Source organism: Anabrus simplex, chromosome 1 (assembly GCF_040414725.1).
Source record: "Anabrus simplex isolate iqAnaSimp1 chromosome 1, ASM4041472v1, whole genome shotgun sequence".
NCBI classification, from domain to species: Eukaryota; Metazoa; Arthropoda; class Insecta; order Orthoptera; family Tettigoniidae; genus Anabrus; species Anabrus simplex.
In genome coordinates this window covers 1,364,760,338-1,364,782,292 of record NC_090265.1, presented here as the reverse complement: position 1 = coordinate 1,364,782,292, position 21,955 = coordinate 1,364,760,338, and the positions used below count along the sequence as shown (strand labels likewise).

At 43.6% G+C, this 21,955-nt stretch overlaps 1 protein-coding gene across 2 annotated transcripts in view; it reads left to right on the top strand.

The window, feature by feature from the left end:
- LOC136878857 (glutathione S-transferase 1-1) overlaps window positions 1-20,460 on the top strand; it is a 127,274-nt gene extending 106,814 nt beyond the window's left edge. For both annotated transcript variants that reach the window (XM_067152401.2, XM_067152407.2), the window contains exons 4-6: window positions 3,073-3,214; window positions 13,270-13,434; window positions 20,206-20,460. In XM_067152401.2, the coding sequence (XP_067008502.2) occupies window positions 3,073-3,214; window positions 13,270-13,434; window positions 20,206-20,355 (457 nt within the window). In that variant the 3' untranslated portion in view covers window positions 20,356-20,460. The remainder of the gene's footprint in view (window positions 1-3,072; window positions 3,215-13,269; window positions 13,435-20,205) is intronic.
- The last annotated feature ends 1,495 nt before the right edge of the window (window positions 20,461-21,955 follow it).

Here is a 21,955-nt window from a genome sequence, read left to right as displayed (position 1 = left end):
TATGTGTTGAAATTTCAATGTTATGAAGAAGTCTAGAATCAAATACATATTTTTCAGTTGCAGTTCAGGAGACACTGTATAATTTTAGGGGTCAACACTGCGTGTCGATAGTTCCGAAAATCTTGAAGAATTCGTAGATCAAATACGTAAACGTAGTACGGAGCAAGTTCTTGAAGAGTAACAAGACATATGTGGCGATCGGCACTGTGCTTCCAAACGTTTGTGGAAATCCGATAAAAAATGTTAAAATTTCAAGTATCAAGTCTTTAAATGCTGATATGAGTGAAATAGTACAATAGAGTTGTATATTATTTCTCGAAAGAAATATATCCAAGTTAAAGAAATTCGTATGTCAGCGTCAGGGCTACCCTTTTCCGGTCTGTACACTCCAAAATCATCGAGTTGCCTATTATCTTTAGAGATGAGCCTTACACCTTGAATTTTATGTTTGTCATCTTTAACTTTTTCGTGGTTTATGAATTCTTCTTTCACCAAAATGAATACTCCCCCTCCTACCATGCGTATCCTATCTGTACGATACACGCTCCAGTTCCGTGAGAATATTTCTGCACCCATTATATCATTTCTCAGCCATGACTCAACTCCTCTTACAATATCTGGCAAGTATATATTTATTAAATTAATTCTATTCCTTCCTTTATAATACTTCTACAGTTCAACACTAACATTTTTATGTCGTCTCTACTTGACTTCCGGATCCCTGTACCCTTATCTTTACTCCCTAAACCACCCCGTTTTCCCGAATATAAATTCCTATAACCCTTCTAAACAAATTTCGTAACTTATACGTACCACTGAGGTTTAAATGAAGGCCATCTGAGTGCAGATCCAGATCTCCTACCCACACGGATTTTGTGCGGAATCACTGTGTAAGTGGAACAAGTTACCTTTTCCGAAGTGCGGTGTGGAGCCGATAGACAAACAGTGAAATACATCATTCTAGATTGTCCCATAAGAGCACATGGAGGAAACATGAATGATTTTACTTCTGTAACTTCTGCATCAGTAGACTACATTTTGAACTTAGATTTTAGGTTGTGAATAACTTTGTTTCTTTCTTGTTTTCTTTTCTATAAAATGTAAATGTCTATAATACCAGTGTCTTATAAGCCCTTTACAACCTTACTGTCCGCCTCTGTGGTGTAGTGGTTAGCGTGATTAGCTGCCACCCCCGGAGGTCCGGGTTCGATTCCCGGCTCTGCCACGAAATTTGAAAAGTGGTACGAGGGCTGGAACGGGGTCCACTCAGCCTCGGGAGGTCAACTGAGTAGAGGTGGGTTCGATTCCCACCTCAGCCATCCTCAAAGTGGTTTTCCGTGGTTTCCCACTTCTCCTCCAGGCGAATGCCGGGATGGTACCTAACTTAAGGCCACGGCCGCTTCCTTCCCTCTTCCTTGCCTATCCCTTCCACTCTTCCCATCCCTCCACAAGGCCCCTGTTCAGCATAGCAGGTGAGGCCGCCTGGGCGAGGTACTGGTCATACTCCCCAGTTGTATCCCCCGACCAAGAGTCTGAAGCTCCAGGACACTGCCCTTGAGGCGGTAGAGGTGGGATCCCTCGCTAAGTCCGAGGGAAAAACCGAACCTGGAGGGTAAACAGATGATGATGACAACCTTACTACAACCACTACATTACCTCATAACCACATGAAAATCTTTCACCTAGATTTACAACCTCTTTAATGTGAAATTCCCGCTGAAGATCTTCCATTATTTTAGCATCGCCCACAGATTTGAAGTGGAAATCTCGTTGCTAAATCCCGCGTGGACTTCAGTTTGCCTCGGACGGCGACGTGTACAGGTGTGGTTCCGTCAACAGCTCTCCAGCTTTCTCGAGAATGAGATTGACCATCTCATTATCCAGTGGGATAAATGTTTTAACAGTTCTGGAGATTACAATTGAGATACAAAATATTTTACTATAATTTTTGTTAGGTGACCCGTTTCCTTTTTACTGCCCCTTATGGATTAACTAGAGTGTAGATAGTGTCAGCCCCGTGAGTGGGGGTCGATAACATATTGATGATATCCCCTGTCTCTTGTAAGAGAGACAGGGCCCTCTAAAATTGAGAGCAAGAAGTGGTGATCACAAGACCTCTAGCCGAGTCTGTCTTTGCTTCGACTTGTGCCAGGGTTCTCACTTTCATATTTCCTATCCGACCTCTAGGCTAAATCTTGTCCTCTTCTTACACCGACGGCATTAGATTTGTAAGGCAAACAGAGACTTTAATTTCCACTCCTTTCGTGACCTTCGCTATCTTTCTGTATCTTTCTTGGAAGAGTTGGGACTATTCTATTTCTTCTTCCTCTGATCAGCTTTCAGATGTGCATCTAGATGTGCATCCTCTTAAAACAAACATCACCACTCTTCATAGGTGAATCTTGGAACTGTGCATAATGGATAACCACATCCATTCTAGTCATAGGTCCACAGTCCGACTCGTTGGCTGAACGGTCAGCGTACTGGCCTTCGGTTCAGAGGGTCCCGGGTTCGATTCCCGGCCGGGTCGGGGATTTTAACCTTAATTGGTTAATTCCAATGGCACGGGGGCTGGGTGTATGTGTTGTCTTCATCATCATTTCATCCTCATCAGGACGCGCAGGTCACCTACGGGTGTCAAATAGAAAGATCTGCACCTGGCGAGCCGAACCCTTCCTGGGATATCCCGGCACTAAAAGCCATACGACATTTCATTTCATAGGTCCACAATTAACTCACATTACCACAGATACCACTAAACGTACTCTGCGCAGATGATAAAAGATGTCCCTATGCCCTAAAATAACCTAGTAACAATAAAATAAAATACATGTGTCTGAATGAAAATATGTTTTCAACGTCCTTGACCCTATCGCAAAGACGCGGAGGCTGCCTTAACGGATTTATCGTTAGTCAATTTGTGGCTGTCAATTTCATTACACGCAAGAGGGATGAGCTCCGTTCTAAAACATATACCAGTGCTTTCCATTCCATACTTCCTAACTTTATGATATGTGTTGAAAATAATTCGAATATTGGGTCATATTAAACGAATTATTCTCCTAATTGCAGCCGTGCTATTATGGGATATTTGGTGGACCAGTACGGAACTGACGACTCCTTGTTTCCAAAACAACCGAAAGAGCGTGCCCTCGTGAATGCAAGACTTTACTTCGACGCAGGGACTCTATATCAGAGGCTGGCTGAGTATTTTGTAAGTATATTGAGATTCACTATATCTTGTCTCTGTGATACTGTTTGAAGCTTCTCAGGCTAAGGGTATATGAGGCCTCTAGACCAATACAATTAGGTACCGTACTAATAAGTCACTAAATTATAATTATGTATTACACTGCATATAATAATCAAGTACCTTATGCAAAACTGGACGTTACCGACCTATCATCGCCAGCTGTCCGACTCGTTGGCTGAACGGTCAGCGTACTGGCCCTCGGTTCAGAGGGTCCCGGGTTCGATTCCCGACCGGGTCGGGGATTTTAACTTTAATAGGTTAATTCCAATGGCACGGGGGCTGGGTGTATGTGTTGTCTTCATCATCATTTCATCCTCATCACGATGCGCAGGTCACCTACGGGTGTCAAATAGAAAGACTTGCACCTGGCGAACCGAACCCGTCCTGGGATATCCCGGCACTAAAAGCCATACGACATTTCATTTCATTTCATCGCCAGCTAGGCCAGAGGCCATTAATCAGGCATCCTGAGCTGGACTTGTAATATGGCGGTCAGTACCTTTCTGCTCCTGCTCTAGCCAAAAGCCCATGAGCTATCTTCCCAAGTAGTGACCACGTCCAATGTTGCTTAACTTCGGAAATATCAAGGGATCTGATGATTCAGCAAGCCCGTTGGCGCGTGTTCTATAAATAATAAATATGAAATACATCATCAAAATTTTACACCACTAGCTAACTACTTACACCATTAAAATAGTTCCAACACGGATCATAAGAGAGAAGATTATAACAAGAAGGAAGCAAAGGAGGTAGTTCCAAAGGAGAGGAAGAAGCGGATGGAAAGGTGGGTAGAGATTATGGAGGAGGATAGTAAAGGAAATAGGAAAGGTTTCTTTTTTATGTAGCACGGACAGAGGCAGGTCTTGTAGCCAAAATGGGATTCGAAAGGGGGCAATTAGAAGGAAGTAAATGGGGCCGTAATTAAGGTACAACCCCAGCATTTGCCTGATATGAAAACCGGAAAACGATTAACCATCTTCAGGACTGCTGACAATGGGATTCGGACCCACTATCTCCAGAATGAAAGCCGATAACTACGTGACCCAAACCACGCAGCCACTCAACTGGTGAATAACAACGTACCGGTATTGTACGGAATGGTTAAAGGTAGGAGGAAAGGTGATGTTATGATAAAGGTAAAGGTGTATTCTGTCCGAATGCAGATCCGAACCTCCGCAGAGGTGTGCCTGAGCCGGAGTTTGCATACGGTAGCGTGGCCAGTTCCTTTCCGCTCCTCCATTCCCTTACCCTCCACGTCCAATGTTGCTTAACTCTGGAGATACCCTCCACCAACAGCGCGTGGCAACCCATCCAAATTTTTAGCACGCCCAATGTTGCTTAACTTCGGAGATCTCACGTGATCTGGTGTTTCAACACGGCAACGGCCGTTGGCAATGTTATGATAGAGGGATACAAATGGAAATGAGATACTGGAGATGAAGCACCTACACCGAGGTGCTATTAAAACCTAACAAACCTACAGGTGAACTAGAAATAGAAGAAGCGATAGACAACAACCTAGAAACAGAGATGGGCCTACCATGGGCAGAAATGAAGGCAGCGCTAAACGGCATGAAAGAGGAAAAGCAGCAGGATTAGATGAATTGACAATGAATATTCTGACAGTAGCTGGAGTGATACAGGGGCTGTATTGAGTATTGAGAGTAGTCTGGAATAAAAGGAAGACCCCAGAGCAATGAAGGAGGGGGTGGAGTTATAGTATGGTATCCTTATTTAAGAAAGGTGATACAAAAATATGCCAGAACTTCTCAATCTTAATCTGCTTACCCTCCAGGGTTAGCTTTTCTCTCGGACTCAGCGAGGGATCCCACCTCTACCACCTCAAGGGCAGTGTCCTGGAGCTTCAGACTGTGGATCGGGGATACAACTGGGGAGGATGACCAGTACCTCGCCCAGGCAGCCTCACCTGCTATGCTGAACAGGGGCTTGCGAGGGGATGGGAAGATAGGAAGGAATAGACAAGGAAGAGGGAAGGAAGCGGCCGTGTCCTTAAGTTAGGTACCATCCCGGCATTTGCCTGGAGGAGAAGTAGGAAACCACGGAAAACCACTTTGAGGATGGCTGAGGTGGGATCGAATCCACCTCTACTCAGTTGACCTCCCGAGGCTGAGTGGACCCCGTTCCAGCCCTCGTACCACTTTTCAAATTTCATGGCAGAGCCGGGAATCGAACCCGGGCCTCCGGGGATGGCAGCTAATCACACTAACCACTACACCACAGAGGCGGACATATGCCAGAACTACAGAGGTATCCTGTTTTGACATGCCACGGTGCAAAATTTTACGAGAAGATTCTAGAAAAACGGATAAGGAAGATAATAGAGAGTAAATTAAGATGTGGTAAGACAACTGCAGCAGAAACATTAGAGTAGGCCCTGTGGGAAGGATGTGGAGATGTCGCTTTTTAATGTAAAGAAGGCATATGACAGTGTGTTTTTGAAGATCTTTGAAGCGCCCAGAAAGAAGGTAGTGAGTAAGAAAATTAATGAGAGGGTGAAAAGCACGTATGAGAGAAGCGAGAACTGTGTGGAGGTGGGAGAGAAGTCAGCATAGAAGATATAGGCCTACTAAGCACGCAAAGTCATAAAAGCCACCGCTAGCAACCGAGTGTTCTGTTCATGTGTGCGGTTCACTTTGAATTATTATTATTATTATTATTATTATTATTATTATTATTATTATTATTATTATTATTATTATTATTAATTATTATTATTATTGTTACGGAGTTTTCCGTGGAAGGCAGAGGTGAAAGAAGGTGCGGGCTGGAATGGGTCTAACTACAAGTCTTAAAGGTGAATTTAAAATTTAAATAAAGGTTATATTTTCAACAGACAACAATATTTAACAACTTTTCACTAGGTGAAATAACAATGAAAATTCAGGTACAATAATGATCTTACAAACGAAAACAAGAGTTTCGGGTATTAACAGGTTCTGGGCTTCGTGCCCCAAGTTACAATTCCTGAGCCCTCAGCTCACAACCACAAATTACCAAAGGGCAGAAAACCCCTAATTACATGGAGCATTTGCTCCCACCTCGTAATGTCAAGCCTCCTAGAGGCACACTTCAAAATACAAGAAAGAGCCGACCCGCTCTCAATGTTACAAGCCTATCAAAGGCCACAACACACTTTACTTCTAACTGCCCTCAAGGCACACTTACAAAGAACCAGGGGTATCTTGTACCCAACCTACAGGGCCTTACAAGAAAAATATGTGATTAATTATAAATGGCCCAAAAACAAGGTGAAAGGAGGCGAGATTTGCACTCCTACATGAACGCTTGTAAAATACCTAAGTGGCGCTAGGCCAATTACACGGGGGCTAATCCCAAGCTAGGGAGGTGACTCGTATAGGGAAAACTTTAACACTTTAAGGAAGAGTAGAAACTCAGTCATGAAAACGTAGTCACCTCAACTTCAAAATGAAGGGGAGCTCGAGAGGGTAAAGCAATCTCTATCCCCAATTTACAGTTAAAGAAATTTGTAGTTTTTACATAGACTGAAATGGGATTCACATTTTAAAAAGGTTGGTTACATATTAAAGGTTTCGAACCTTCCCCGCGAGTTAAACTGCTGAGCTAGCAAGAAAAGATGTTAAATGGCCATTACCTTTTTGAAGATCTGTTGCCCGAAGAAAGAGGCGCTTCCCGCCCCCTGCTACATATCCACACGCTAAGCTAGGTATTATTGAAGTGGCGCGGAGACAAGAAAATCAGCAGTTTTTATACCCTCGCGGAAAATTCGAGACCTTTCATGAATGATTAAGACCCGCCCACAAACGTTTATTGGTAAACAGCGAAAGTTACACACAAATCGATGAAGAAACACCTAATTGGTGGGAAATTAATTACAGAAATTTAGGATTGGTTAAATTCAAAACAGGCGGAAAGAAAGCTTAATATTGTCAACCACCAAATTAAAGAACAAAATTTAGTAAAGACAAAACTTATGAATACCAAATTTCTCCAAGAAAGTTCATTCCTTCGCACCAGAGTGCATTATCATAGTTTTTAGTAGAGACACCTGTTAGAGAATGTCCACACTTCTTGATCAATGAGAAACAAAAACAAATCGAAATACACACAGTGACATCTTCTGATAAACAGTTGAGTTGATTCCGTTTTTAAAGTTCAGAGTTTCTCCTGTAGAGGAGTTTCAATTGGCGCAAGATTTGAACTTGCGTCGTAGAGGTACAATTATTATTATTATTATTATTATTATTATTATTATTATTATTATTATTATTATTATTATTATTACGAATAGTAATCATGTCTGCCTCTGTGGTGTAATGCTTAATGTTATTAGCTGCCACCCCCCGAGGCACGAGTTCGATTCTCGGCCCGGCCACGAAATTTGATAAGTAGTACGAGAACTGGAACGGGGTCCACTCAGCCTAGGGAGGTCAACTGAGTAGAGGTAGATTCGATCCCACCTCAGCCATCCTAGCAATGATTTTCCGTGGTTTCCCACTTCTCCTCCAGGCAAATGCCGGGAAGGTACCTAACTTAAGGACACGGCCGCTTCCTTCCCTCTTCCTTACTTATGCCTCCCTATCTTCCCAAGCCCACCTTAAGGACCCTCTTCAGCATAGCAGGTGAAATCACCTGGGCGAGGTTACTGCTCCTCCTCCTCAGTTGTATTCTTGACCAAATGTCTCGCGTTTCAGGATACTTCTCTTGAGGCGATAAATATGGGGTTCCCCACAGAGTGTAGGAGAAATACGAACACTGGAGGTTAAAACATTCTTTTTTAATTCAAAAATTACATTTGAGCGATGTCGAGTACTCAATTTTGTAGTAAGTTTTTGCTCATCACTCACCAACCGTTTAGCGCTAACTGAAAAGTCATTTACTAGTAAACATAGACCCTGTTCGATTATGCCTACCTGTTTACCTGCGACAATCTCAACATCATGTGAGATGTGGACTGAAATGAAATGGCGTATGGCTTTTAGTGCCGGGAGTGTCCGAGGACATGTTAGGCTCGCCAGGTGCAGGTCTTTCGATTTGACACCCGTAGGTGACCTGAGCGTCGTGATGAGGATGAAATGATGATGAAGACGACACATACACCCAGCCCCAGTGCAATTAACCAATGATGGTTAAAATTCCCGACCCTGCCGGGAATCGAACCCGGGACCCCTGTGACCAAAGGCCAGCACACTAACCATTTAGCTATGGAGCCGGACAGATGTGGACTAAAGTAGTGGGAACACTTATCCTTATTTCATCATCTGCAGATCTTTTCTCTTGGTCAATAGTAATCATGTCAAAGTCCCTAGAAGAAGCCTTTACCTATAGAATTTTGATTTTTATATTCTGATTATTTTTTTGGCTGTTTGAATAATAACAAAAATGTAAACACTAGAAAATATACATTTGTTACTCAATGCTTAGAAAATAGTATACTTTCAGCTATAATTTCAAGTAATACATGTGAAATAAAACTACTTTTGAAACACATTCACTATGGCTGTTCATGCAGCGCAATCCTCAGGCTCGTCGTAACTTGTGAAGCCCTGGACTCGGTGGTCGCTGAGGTAAACGGCACGTGCAGAAAGAATGATAATGTTATTGCTTGTACGTCCAACTAACTACTTTTGATGGTTTTCGGAGACGCTGAATTGCTGGAATTTTGTCCCGCAGGAGTTCTTTTACGTGCCAGTAAATCTACGACACGAGGCTGATGTATTTGAGCAACTTCAAATACCACCAAACGGAGCCAGGATCGATCCTGCCAAGTTGGGATCGGAAGGCCAGCGCCTCAATCGTCTGAGCAACTCAGCTCGGCACACATGCAAACATGCAGCGTATTGTTACCAGTCCTCCGGTCACTAAAAGGTCGAGTCCAATACTTACTATTGTATAGTTACTAAATTACTAGCCATCCCTAACGAACTTAAGTGACATACGTATTTAAGGCAGAAATAAAAATGTTAAGTTTAACTTCATTAAACGAAAACTACATTGTAAACTTGTAAATGTAACTAGGAGAGTGGAAGGGGGGGGGGGGGAGGGAGGGTAAAGCCCGCGCTAGCCTCTCTCTGAATCCGCATCTGGCTGCAGGTCAGTAACATCCTGTAACGAAAAAAAAGAATTAATTAATAAAAGTTACGTTTTTAATATAGAAAATTGCTTTGAGGTACCTAAAAGTACCGAGCTCGATAGCTGCAGTCGCTTAAGTGCGGCCAGTATCCAGTATTCGGAAGATAGTGGGTTCTAGCCCCACTGTCGGTAGCCCTGAAGATGGTTTTCCGTGGTTTCCCATTTTCACACCAGGCTGCACCTTAAATAAGGCCAAGGCCGCTTCCTTCCCACTTCCAGCCCTTTCCTGTCCCATCGTCGCCATAAGACCTAACTGTGTCGGCGCGACGTAAAGCAACTTGCCGTACCTAAAAGCGACATGTTTACATGAACAGGTATTGTGGACTGATGTTTCCTAATTTAATAATAGGCTTATACTTTTTCTTAAATTTACATTTAGTGATATACCGGTTCTTTACATGGAATCGGACACTAAACTCGTTTTCAAGGATTGTAGCACCTCGAAGTATTTTTCAAAGCATCCTCCTTCCCGCACAGATGCTGTCAAACCATAGTAACGCTTTGAATATAGTACGGGCATAGTTCGTTAGCAACACGAAACATCACAGACTGTGTATGCCTCGCCTCCTAGAAGATAAATTTTGTGGAGTACTGCTATTTCCTATGAGATTAGAGAATAATGTTCTCTCACTTCTGCAAACAGTCAACAAACGGCCTTGATCCGTCTCCAGACGATCACGGAAGAAAACTTGCAGAAAGGTTAAGTCATTTCCAGAACTCAAAATAACGGTAACCTGCACATTCAAGATTTAGATAACGGGTTCAATACAGATATGAATATTTTCTTACAAACGATCCTGGCCAACTCCATAAATCTGTAAAAAAACAATGATTTCTTAGACTGTTATAGTGATGACATCTGAAATTATCTAGAAATGTTTAAGTCATTTCGTCTCTGATTTTCACTATTTTATTAGTGTTATGTACTTTTGCTTCGTTTGCGTTTATGTTTACAAGTGCCGTGAAAAGTTTGAATTTATAACACGATTTGTTTTACGTTACTGGACTATCGGATGAGATAGTATTTTCTGTATATTTACAACTGCAAAGTTTAACAACGACAAACATGTTGGTTTCGGTCTAAGTGGCAAGTGAGTGTTTTAAGAGACAATAAACACGTTATAAAAACTTTGATTTTTATCCACTGCTCCCATATGCTCGACGCACTGTGCAGCTGTTCCATTTCCCAGAGGTTGGCAGTTCTTACCAAACTACGGCATAGGCCTTGTATGGTGAGTGTTATTGGACTAATTTAATCTAGGATGACCCAATAGTAGCCTACACACACAATTATACACTGACTGACAGAGCAAATGCAACACCAAGAAGGAGTGGTTCGAAAGGGATGAAAGTTGGGGAAAAAACAGAGACGGCACGGACGAATAATTGATGTTTATTTCAAACCGATATGCAGGTTACACAATGCGCACGGCATCGACTCAGTAGGATGTAGGACCACCGCGAGCGGCGATGCACGCAGAAACACGTCGAGGTACAGAGTCAATAAGAGTGCGGATGGTGTCCTGAGGGATGGTTCTCCATTCTCTGTCAACCATTTGCCACAGTTGGTCGTCCGTACGAGGCTGGGGCAGAGTTTGCAAACGGCGTCCAATGAGATCCCACACGTGTTCGATTGGTGAGAGATCCGGAGAGTACGCTGGCCACGGAAGCATCTGTACACCTCGTAGAGCCTGTTGGGACATGCGAGCAGTGTGTGGGTGGGCATTATCCTGCTGAAACAGAGCATTGGGCAGCCCCTGAAGGTACGGGAGTGCCACCGGCCGCAGCACATGCTGCACGTAGCGGTGGGCATTTAACGTGCCTTGAATACGCACTAGAGGTGACGTGGAATCATACGCAATAGCGCTCCAAACCATGATGCCGCGTTGTCTAGCGGTAGGGCGCTCCACAGTTACTGCCGGATTTGACCTTTTTCCACGCCGACGCCACACTCGTCTGCGGTGACTATCACTGACAGAACAGAAGCGTGACTCATCGGAGAACACGACGTTCCGCCATTCCCTCATCCAAGTCGCTCTAGCCCGGCACCATGCCAGGCGTGCACGTCTATGCTGTGGAGTCAATGGTAGTCTTCTGAGCGGACGCCGGGAGTGCAGGCCTCCTTCAACCAATCGACGGGAAATTGTTCTGGTTGATATTGGAACAGCCAGGGTGTCTTGCACATGCTGAAGAATGGCGGTTGACGTGGCGTGCGGGTGCGGGGCTGCCACCGCTTGGCGGTGGATGCGCCGATCCTCGCGTGCTGACGTCACTCGGGCTGCGCCTGGACCCCTCGCACGTGCCACATGTCCCTGCGCCAACTATCTTCGCCACAGGCGCTGCACCGTGGACACATCCCTATGGGTATCGGCTGCGATTTGACGAAGCGACCAACCTGCCCTTCTCAGCCCGATCACCATATCCCTCGTAAAGTCGTCTGTCTGCTGGCAATGCCTCCGTTGACGGCGGCCTGGCATTCTTAGCTATACACGTGTCCTGTGGCTCACGACAACACGTTCTACAATGACTGTCGGCTGAGAAATCACGATGCGAATTGGGCCATTCGCCAACGCCGTGTCCCATTTATCGTTCGCTACGTGCGCAGCACAGCGGCGCATTTCACACCATGAGCATACCTCAGTGACGTCAGTCTACCCTGCAATTGGCATAAAGTTCTGACTACTCCTTCTTGGTGTTGCATTTGCTCTGTCAGTCAGTGTACTTGACATTGAATGACGATTAACTAATTACAAAAGTTTCTTGTACTCACAGCGGATATTCGGCTGGTTGGTATTTATATGGAATGGGCGATCCTTCCGTAATCTTGATTGACAGGGTTTCACATTTCACTGCGCTTCGTCCACACTAGTCTCTTCGCATATGTACTCCATGCAGCCAAGTTCGAGTGTATGCCCGTTGATTGCCACAACACACGATTGCTGTTCACTTGAATCGACTCCAGACAAGACCGATAGTTTGCACAAGCAACTCACATGACTGCTCCACACCTACTCAACATATATCAGTCGCCGAGACATCACAGCACAACTCAACACCAACCACTGAGCAACGCTAACAACACTCCTACAACTCCTATCCAAAAAACACTCCAACGCACTACACTTGTTCGTGACGAGCCTGCTTTTATATACCTTCTGATCAGTTCTAGTATTTTGGGGACACCGCCGGAATACGAATGTTTCAGAAAATCGATGGAGAACCGGACGAAAAGCGCAGTACAAGCAGAAACCATCAATATTATATTCAGGCTGGCCGGGAACTTTACAGTCTGACTCACTCATTTCTTCCAGGAAATACTGAAGTAGGCTTCCAGAGGACTGGCAGTCGCATGAGCACGTAACAATACAGTACACAGTTCGCTTCACTTCGCAGCTCGTGAGTTCAGGATGTGTTCGTGTGTGGCTCCGTGTGGCGGACATTTTGACTCACGCCCGTTCAGCTAGTTTCCGCTCTGCAGCAGTCGTGGGTGGCTCAAAAACTAAATACACATCATAGGAAATTTACCCCCATAAGCTTTCTTTCTGTTCTTGAAAATAATGTAAAAATTAAGGTAAATATAGCTACTAAGAGCAGTCATACACTACCTGGAGTATGTAACAACTTTCCAGTTGTCAAACACTCAGATATTTCGACGTTAATCATAACACTTTTAAACATACCTGTAAAAATTACTACTATTATTATTATTATTATTATTATTATTATTATTATTTTACAGTTATGTTTATATTGTTATAATTTGCATTGAAATGTTTGTATGTTCGACTGGGAAGTATGGCTTCCTTCTTAACGAAGTACCTGGATTGTAGACTATATTTATGTCCAATAAAGATATTTCATCTACTGAATTTGTTTACAAACAGATTCCTGTCTTGTTCCGCGGTGAAAAGCCAAATCCTGATCTATGGAAGAGGGTAGAAGAGGCCTTCGGATTCTTGGACAAATTCCTCGAAGGAAACAAATGGGTAGCAGGAGACAAGATCACCATTGCTGATTACAGCATTGCAGTTACGACTTCAAACGCCGAGGTTTGTACATCATGATATTATGTGTATAAATAGAAGTTCACTCTGAACAGTAAAGCTAGGTACTACGATGACACAGTATCCTGTTGAACTATAAGAATGTATAGGAATCCAATTGGAAGTGAACAAAACTCAAAGCGATCATACTACGAGGGTCGAGTCATAAGTCATGGCAACTATTTATTTTTCTCGAGAACAGGAGACAACACGGAATATCTAAGATATGCATTTGGAAATAAAGGACATGTACTTATGCATAGTGTCTGAAGACAAATTCTGACTTCAGGAGATTCTCGTAGGAAAGTGACAGAATACAGGCCATTGGTAAACATTGTTTTGTTATGGTACAGACAGCAAATACACAAGACTACGTACAAAGGACAGGTCTCCACTGGTTACAGACCTTCAAAATAATCACCCAATGTTACCACTGTACGTTGCCAGCGGTGGGGCAGGCGCTGAATACCATTCGCTACATGTTTGAACGTCTCTACCCACCTCGCCACTGTTCTATAGGGCATGGCATGCACACCGAATGCTTCCCGCAGCTGTGCATGCCATTGGCGTGCATTTCTGCCGCGGAGAACTGCTATCTATATATATAAAATAAGGGTTTTGTCTGTACATTGCTCAGAATTTGAAAAGAATGGTATTTCTGTATCGGTCATGTCCACAGTAACAAAGAAATGCAATTTTTACTTTTTCGTAATGTCTGTCTGTCTGTCTGTCTGTCTGTCTGTCTGTCTGTCTGTCTGTCTGTCTGTCTGTCTGTCTGTCTGTCTGTCTGTCTGTCTGTCTGTCTGTCTGTCTGTCTGTCTGTCTGTCTGTCTCTCTGTCTGTCTGTCTGTCTGTCTGTCTCTACACGCATCACTTGAAAACGGCTGAAGAGAATTTAATAAAAATCGGTATGCAAAGTCGGGGAATAAGTCGCTACAATCTAGGCTATAAATAATTTAACTCACGCTGACTGAAATGGTAGTTTAGGGGAAGGCCTAAAATTTAATTCTCAAATATGTATGTTATCAGTGGTGATATCTTAATGAAAATTGGTATGCAAAGTTGGAGAACAAGCCACTAAAATCTAGGCTATACATCATTTTATTCACGATGAGTGAAATGGTACTGTGGAGGAACGCCTAAAATTTAATTCTCAAATATTTATATTATTAGTGGTCGTATCGATACATACTACATAACGAAAGTCATATAGAATTAAATTTCCGACCATTTATGTCTTATACATTTTTTTAGCTAGTTGCTTTACGTCGCACCGACACAGATAGGTCTTATGGCGACGATGGGACAGGGAAGGGCTAGGAGTGGGAAGGAAGCGACCGTGGCCTTGGTACAGCCCCAGCATTTGCCTGGTGTGAAAATGGGAAACCACGGAAAACCATTTTCAGGGCTGCCGACGGTGGGGTTCGAACCTACTATCTCCCGAATACTGTTATACATTTTTTCCGTACCGGCTATGTTAACACAGATATTCATGAATTTGCATTTTTGTTGCTAAGTCCAAATCAACGCCGAACCATGAGAAAATGGGTTAACAGACTTTAATGAAAATCGGTATATAGAGAGACGGCGAATAAGAAACTACAGTCTAAGCTATAAACAATTTTATTCAAACTGGATTAAATTGTAGTTTAGGGGAGGGCGCCTAAAATTTAATTTGTAAATACCTATGTTATTGGTCCTATCGAAAAGTACTACATAACAAATGTTACAGAGAATACAATTTCCGACCATGTATATTTTATTTAGTTTTACCGTACCGACTATGATAGGAGTGGTATTTCAGAGTCGGAAGAAAACTAAATGTGAAGGCCTACAATATCGAAAAGGCATAACATTGATGAACGATAACATTACATTGACTATTGTTAGTGGCGGTGTTCTTTATCTCTTACGCTGCCTCTCAACTCCGAGAGATGGGATTACTGCTGCGTACCGAGTAGAACAGCCTGACTGGTTACTGACGGAAAATAGCCAGGGAGTTAGAAAACTTTCTTCTTTAGCATGCCATTCGTCTGGTTCATACATTTTCTGATACAGCTGGTACGTAACACACGGGCTCGTCATAGTATTCCAGCTGTTCGATCCCCACTATAACGCGCTGTTTTGAATGAGCAGTGTGCATACTTAAGGCAGAGGCTCACTTAGTAGTAGTAGTAGTAGTAGTAGTAGTAGTAGTAGTAGTAGTAGTAGTCCTATGACCTGGTCTAGAATAACAATTTAGGCCTATTCCAAATAATAGCACCACAATTCACTAAATGTCTCAAAATTCAACCCTGAAAAGAGCCGTTTCTTAAACTTCTTCCTCCTCACTTTTATTAAATTCTACATTCATTTTATTCCAAATTAGCAGTGAAGAAGGGGTTTCTCCTCTGGCTTAGAGGAGAAATTTGCCTCCAAGTCAGATAGATTTTTCCGCCGCCAGTGTAGTGAATTGATATTTACCGACTCATCGTGTACTCCCAGGAAATAGATTAGTAAAAGGTTATGATTTTTGCCCTAGGAGTCTCCACTATTCGATCTCCTCCCCACCGAAAAAAAGACGAAGAGTGTTCACGGATCACGGCTGTCTGCGGCTTGGTCATCCCAGCTCTAAAACTTTGGACTGTAATATCGGGAGCTTAGACCTGTTCGTTAAAAGTGAGAAAATGTGTGGTTTATGATTTGATCGAGTATTTCATATGAAAGCATTGCTTTTAATTGCGCTGTTCCTACTGACGTCACTGTAATGTTTGTTCATTTCAGTTGGGAAAACCAGTAAGACAAACTTTCTGAGGATGTAGAAGGACAGGTGGAGAATGAGTGTCTACCATTAAAATGAAAGCTTCCCAACCTGATTGTGACTGATGGTATGCAAGCGGGTCTACCATTACAGTGAAAATTCCCTAACTCAGTCTTCATATGAGAAAAGATGTTTGGTGACATCGCCGTCGCGTTTCTAGGGTAACGTTAAGAGCTTTGCAATTTAATACAATCTTGCTCACAACATGTACACTACCTAACCTAGAATTATGTAGCCTATACAATGTAGAATTCCGTAGTGAAGCACGGGTACATCAGCTAGTTTTAATATACGATTGTTGCTCCAGCATGTTGACTTCCATTTTGTGACGCTCTCGCTCACACAATGAACTTGGGGGCATGCTTAGACCCACACTGTTGTTTACATACACCATCTAGTGGCATCATACGCAAGTACATACCGTACGTTTCCAACTGCATACTTAGATTTTCCGTGATGTCTCCAGTTCGCGAAAATAAAAAATAGTTGCCATGACTTATGACTCGACCTCCGTATAAACCTAGTCAGAGCAAAAAAAAAAAAAAAAAAAAAAGAAAAAAAAAAAACATTTCAGTTATGATATGCATTCTCGCAGAATGATAGTGTAAATTGAATCAAGGTGCAGCAAAGGAAAACAGTGAGCTCACAGTTGAGATTATGGAGTCTTGGTTGTAGGCGACTCCACATCGTCCATAAATAAATCAGCCCTCATGGATAACAGGTTTATTTACACCACATACAGTTTTGGTACACCTTTGCATGTGAGATAGGTTACATTGATTACATCAAAGAGACACAAAGAGACGTGATGCTCATGTTCACTCCACGCCGCCGAATGACGCTAGTTTAGGAAGCTATACCCTGATCCAATGTTGCATCGTGCACAAAGGGTGCGTTCTGTATGTGGAGCGAGTTCAATCTTCCCGATGCCGCCACAAGATCACCGTTACTGTATAAGGAAGAAGTCACCTCCTGGACAAAACTGTCTTTACACCGGCCTGTTTTCAGATCGATTTTCCTGAATGGGAGTGAAAGCTGGCTGGACTCAGAATGTACTAGTTTGAGAGGCCCTGCTTTCATGTCTAATTTATGAATTATTAGACATGAAAGCAGGGCCTCTCAAACGCCCAAAATCTCACGCGTGCAAACTGAGGCGCAGAGTTCCTGTGCACAGTGCATCGGTCCCACTCGGCTCGGCTCGGCCCAACGCTTCGTCTCTGGACTACTCGGCTAAGCTCGGCTCAACTCGGCTCGGATTTGGAGCGCTACGGAGCAAGTGAGGAAGAGGGAGACAGGCGGAGCGAGCGAAATAGGCGTGAGGAAAGAGAGAGACAGCGCTACTGCTCCAGCTCGAGGAGTGGGGATCTGCACTCTGGGCAACGAAGCGAATTCGTCTTTTGCACCGTGCGCCGCGCAATGCACTGGTGCATGCACCCTGAGAGGCCTTGCATGAAAGTATCGAGAATGATTGCTGATACCAGCAGGCGGGAACAATTGCAGGAGATTACTCGAAATGAAGATATAATAGGCAAGTTAGGAATGAACTCTATGGACGAAGCTGTACTCATGAGCCGGCTTCGATGCTGAGGCCATGTGAAGCGAATAGAGGAGAATAACGGACTTGGCTATGGAGGGAAGATAAGTAGAGGGACACCAAGACGATGATGGTTAGAATAACGTTTTAAACGATATAAGGATAAGAGGAATGGAACTAAACGCGGCCATAAAGCTGATAAAAAATAGAGGATCGTAGAGGCGTTTATTTAATTGACATAGGCTTGCAGACTGAACCTCAAAGGCATAATACTATGAAACATGAGATTCTTGTCTTAAAGAGCTCAAGTTCCATGTATCTTACCAATCCGGGGTGAATCTAAGTATTTGTAACAAACGCCCGGGAAGTGGGGTATGGGGAGGGGTGATCTTTGGACCAAAACAGGAAAACGTGTGTTATGGGCATATGCCCTACACGTCATTGGTATTGAGGTACAACCGTTGCACATAGCCACTACCATGTTGACCATTTTTTGTCGTCCGCCGTCCGTTTAGTTCACCGACGAGGCCACATTTGGAAGAGACAGCATCATGAGGGCAGTTGAAAATCCCCATGATACGGTTGTCGTTAATCATTAACAGCGCTTTGGACGCAATGCATGGTGTGGAATTATCCGTGATCAACTGATCGGCCTATACATGCGACCCCGATGACTGAATGGACCAGCATATCTGACTTTCTTATGGGAGACTGCTTGTTCTATTAGAACATGCACCTCTAGCAGTTCATGTATGACGGGGCTCCAGCGCACATCAGTATACGGAAAACATCTTCACAAGACGGTGGATCAGGTGTCGAGGTCCAGTGTATTGACCTGCCAGGTCTCCTGACCTTAATCCACTGGACTTTTATCTGTGAGGACACATGAAAAGTGTGGTGTACGCTACTCCGGTTTGGACTGTTTGCCCAAGCATGGTATCACAAGATGACATACGATTTCATCGTACCATCTTCTTCAGTACTCGACAGTCTTTGTAGGTCAACGCATGATGTACTATCCTGGGCTTTATTGTGGTTGTATCTTCCCTTTTCCACTTCACAATCCCCTCCCCGATAGTCAACTTGGACAACTTGATAAGGACGGGAATGGTCCTGACAGATCACTTACTGATGTGGGAACTGATAACTATTCAATATTCAAAGTCACTAAGCTGCCTTGTTCTATCCATTCTGCAGGTATCCCATAACACTGAGTAGTAGTAGACCACGCGTCTCGGAGGATATGTGGGAAAAACCAGATCCAGTGAGCGATTATAGCCCTTCGGCCTGATGGGCCTTGAGTGCAACTTTCGATAGAATATTGGCTAGACTGCATAGATGTTGGAAGTGGTGGTACTTAGAACGGAATCGCGCTGATCAGGATGTGACCTGCACCCCGAAGGGTGGATTAGATTAAGAGAGACTTGGGCCTCCTGTGGCGAAGACCGTCAGTTTCATACTTTACCAAGTTCGAAATGAGTGGGTTGGGATTGGAGTTTAGATTGGAATAGAATTTTCTAGCGAAGTTCAGGATTCTGGTGTAAATTTCATCAATATGTAGGTCGTTATGTATGTCACGATTCCGTTCATACCATTGCGCACCTGTGATCATGCGAAGTGCACGGTTTTGTAAGCGCTGAACTTTGTTAAGGTACGTTTTGGCTGCGATCCCCTAGACGGGACTGGCATATTCGAGGATTGGCTGAATGGAGGATTGTGCAGCAGGAGTCTGTTTTCTAAGTTGAGCCCATTTTTGGCTTTCATAATTGGTATAATTTCGTAAAGGCGTCGGTACGCCTGGGCCGAGATTCTATCAATATGATGTCTAAACGTCAATCCTCTGTCCATGGAAACACCCAGGTATTTGGTGACGTCGGACCACCGGATCACCTCACCGAAAAAAAGACCCGTGATAGAGGGTCAGAACGAGTACGCTTAGAGAAGAGAGTAACACTACTCCTAGAGACATTTTATTTTAATTCTCCACTGTCGAAGCCATGGTTCGATGGTGGAGAGGGCTTCTTGGAGATAATTTTGAAGTCTGGGTGTTTGCCAGGAGACAGCGGAAATGGCGGTGTCATCAGCGTACATTTAGACATTCGCGCGCGGAAGACGGGGTATGTCGGACATGTATAAATTGAAGAGTGCTGGTGAGATGACCCCTCGTTGCGGGACCCCAGCGCTGAGCCCTCGGCCAACTTTTATAGCAGCAGCGGCGGTCGTAGCGACATTTAGATTCTAGCTTACGAGCACAGCGGCGGATCTGGGTACTTTTGATTAGATAGTGTAGCTGGCCGTAAGATTAATCACGGCATAAAACCATGGAAGCAATGTAAACAGGAGGAATTTTTAACTTTATAATACATTGTTCGATTGAAGAGGTACCTAAATATTGAATCATATTCCCACTAAAGGTGATTGTTCCTGGTGTTTATTTTTACAGGCCTTTGGACTCTCCGTGGATGACTTCTCCCAAGTGTCACGCTGGTACAACAACGCTAAGAACAGTATTGACGGCTTCGAGGAAATTAACCAGTCGGGAGCTAACACCATGAGAGATATGTTCCACGCACGGACATCAGCTGACAGCTAGATTTAAACAAAACACTCATCACTCCACTAATCTGTACAGCTCTCAATTCATCAATATGTAGCTAATTACATTCACATAAATAAAATGATCTCCTGCAAAATCTTTTCCCACGAGTATCTCTGATGGATCCTTCTGCTCGCTCTTCCAAATAATCCAACATAAAAATTCCCACTTGAATTGCAGAATGACATAGCAGTAGCTCCCCAAAAGGGCACCACGGTTCTCAGAGAAGCCACCAAACTTCGACAACGATGCCGCGACGAGTATATTGGCATGAGCCTACTCAATGACATTGACAGTGACAATATCTACACTGGCTTAATATTTTTAACACATAAACGAGTTTCTAGGGAATAGTATTAATTTTGTTGTCATTTACAACCTTATATTTCCTATCAGGGAGCTTCCTCTTGGATGTCACCACAGTTGTGATGGGCCTTGGCCTACCAAACAAGAAGACCTGTAGATTACGAGGTGACGCGTGGTAAACTTGACGGATCTTACCGGCCATTATTTATGGATTTGTAGACCGGAACAGTTACCTCACCATCATATAGCTCCTCAATGTTGTTCTCACATAATTTCAGTGGACCTCTAACCAGATATAAATAAACATTTCTGACATGACCGGGAATCGAACCCAAAGCGTTCCCTGTAAGAGGCATGTTCGGTAACTATAGACCACGAGGCCGGGTATCAGGCGGTCCACTAAATTAATATTATTGAATATAATGTGAATTCGCTTTGTCCACACTGCCGTAGACGTTTCGCTGCGGAAGTCGACTTTTGTCCACTTTCTTCCTTATAGCATTCGCTGCGGAAATCGACTTTCGTCGACTTGGTACTTTCCTGCTATATTTTCCACGCGCTTCTTTAATAAAGGCGCATTTAATAACACAAACATCTATAGTCATGTATTGACTATGTACTAAGCATTGTTTGAAAACATTGCCGCGAATACTGAACCTATGTTTACTTGTTATCTTTCACCCTCCCGCCCGCCAACATTCCTGTCAGCTGTCTGGCCGATAGCAGGCTTCACTCAACAGCTATGAGCGAGCGGAAAAACATTAGTAATGACAGTGACGAAATCTTCAATCTTTTAGTGGCCGATTCTGATTCAGTAGGCCGATTGCAGAAACGATGACTAGTTTTAAGCCGTAGACTTCGTCTACCTAAACAACGTCTAAATCGTTCACGATCTTCCATTGCATAAACAATGTTCAGTCGATGTTTAACTAGACATCCCTTAAAGTTTCAATTTTGGTTTGAAAATGGAGACAGAAGTATCTTTCATGCGACTCTTTGCTTGTCGCAACCAATGAAATTCGTCGGGGCGCGCGCCGAATGCCAGTCAGCTGTTTGTTTGCCTACACATTACTCAAATATGGCTGAGCATGACTTGCCCACAGATAAAGAGTATCGCTTTCGGTGGAAATTAAATCTCATATTATCGACACTAAAGCGACACGCCACCGTACGGGGAAGTGTAGCTTTCATTATAGCGTTGTTACAGTGAGTGTAATCTACTCATAAATACGGTAGCTTCGACGAAGGGAAGATGAAGCAATAGTAATGTGTAACCGAGTGTGTTGTACGG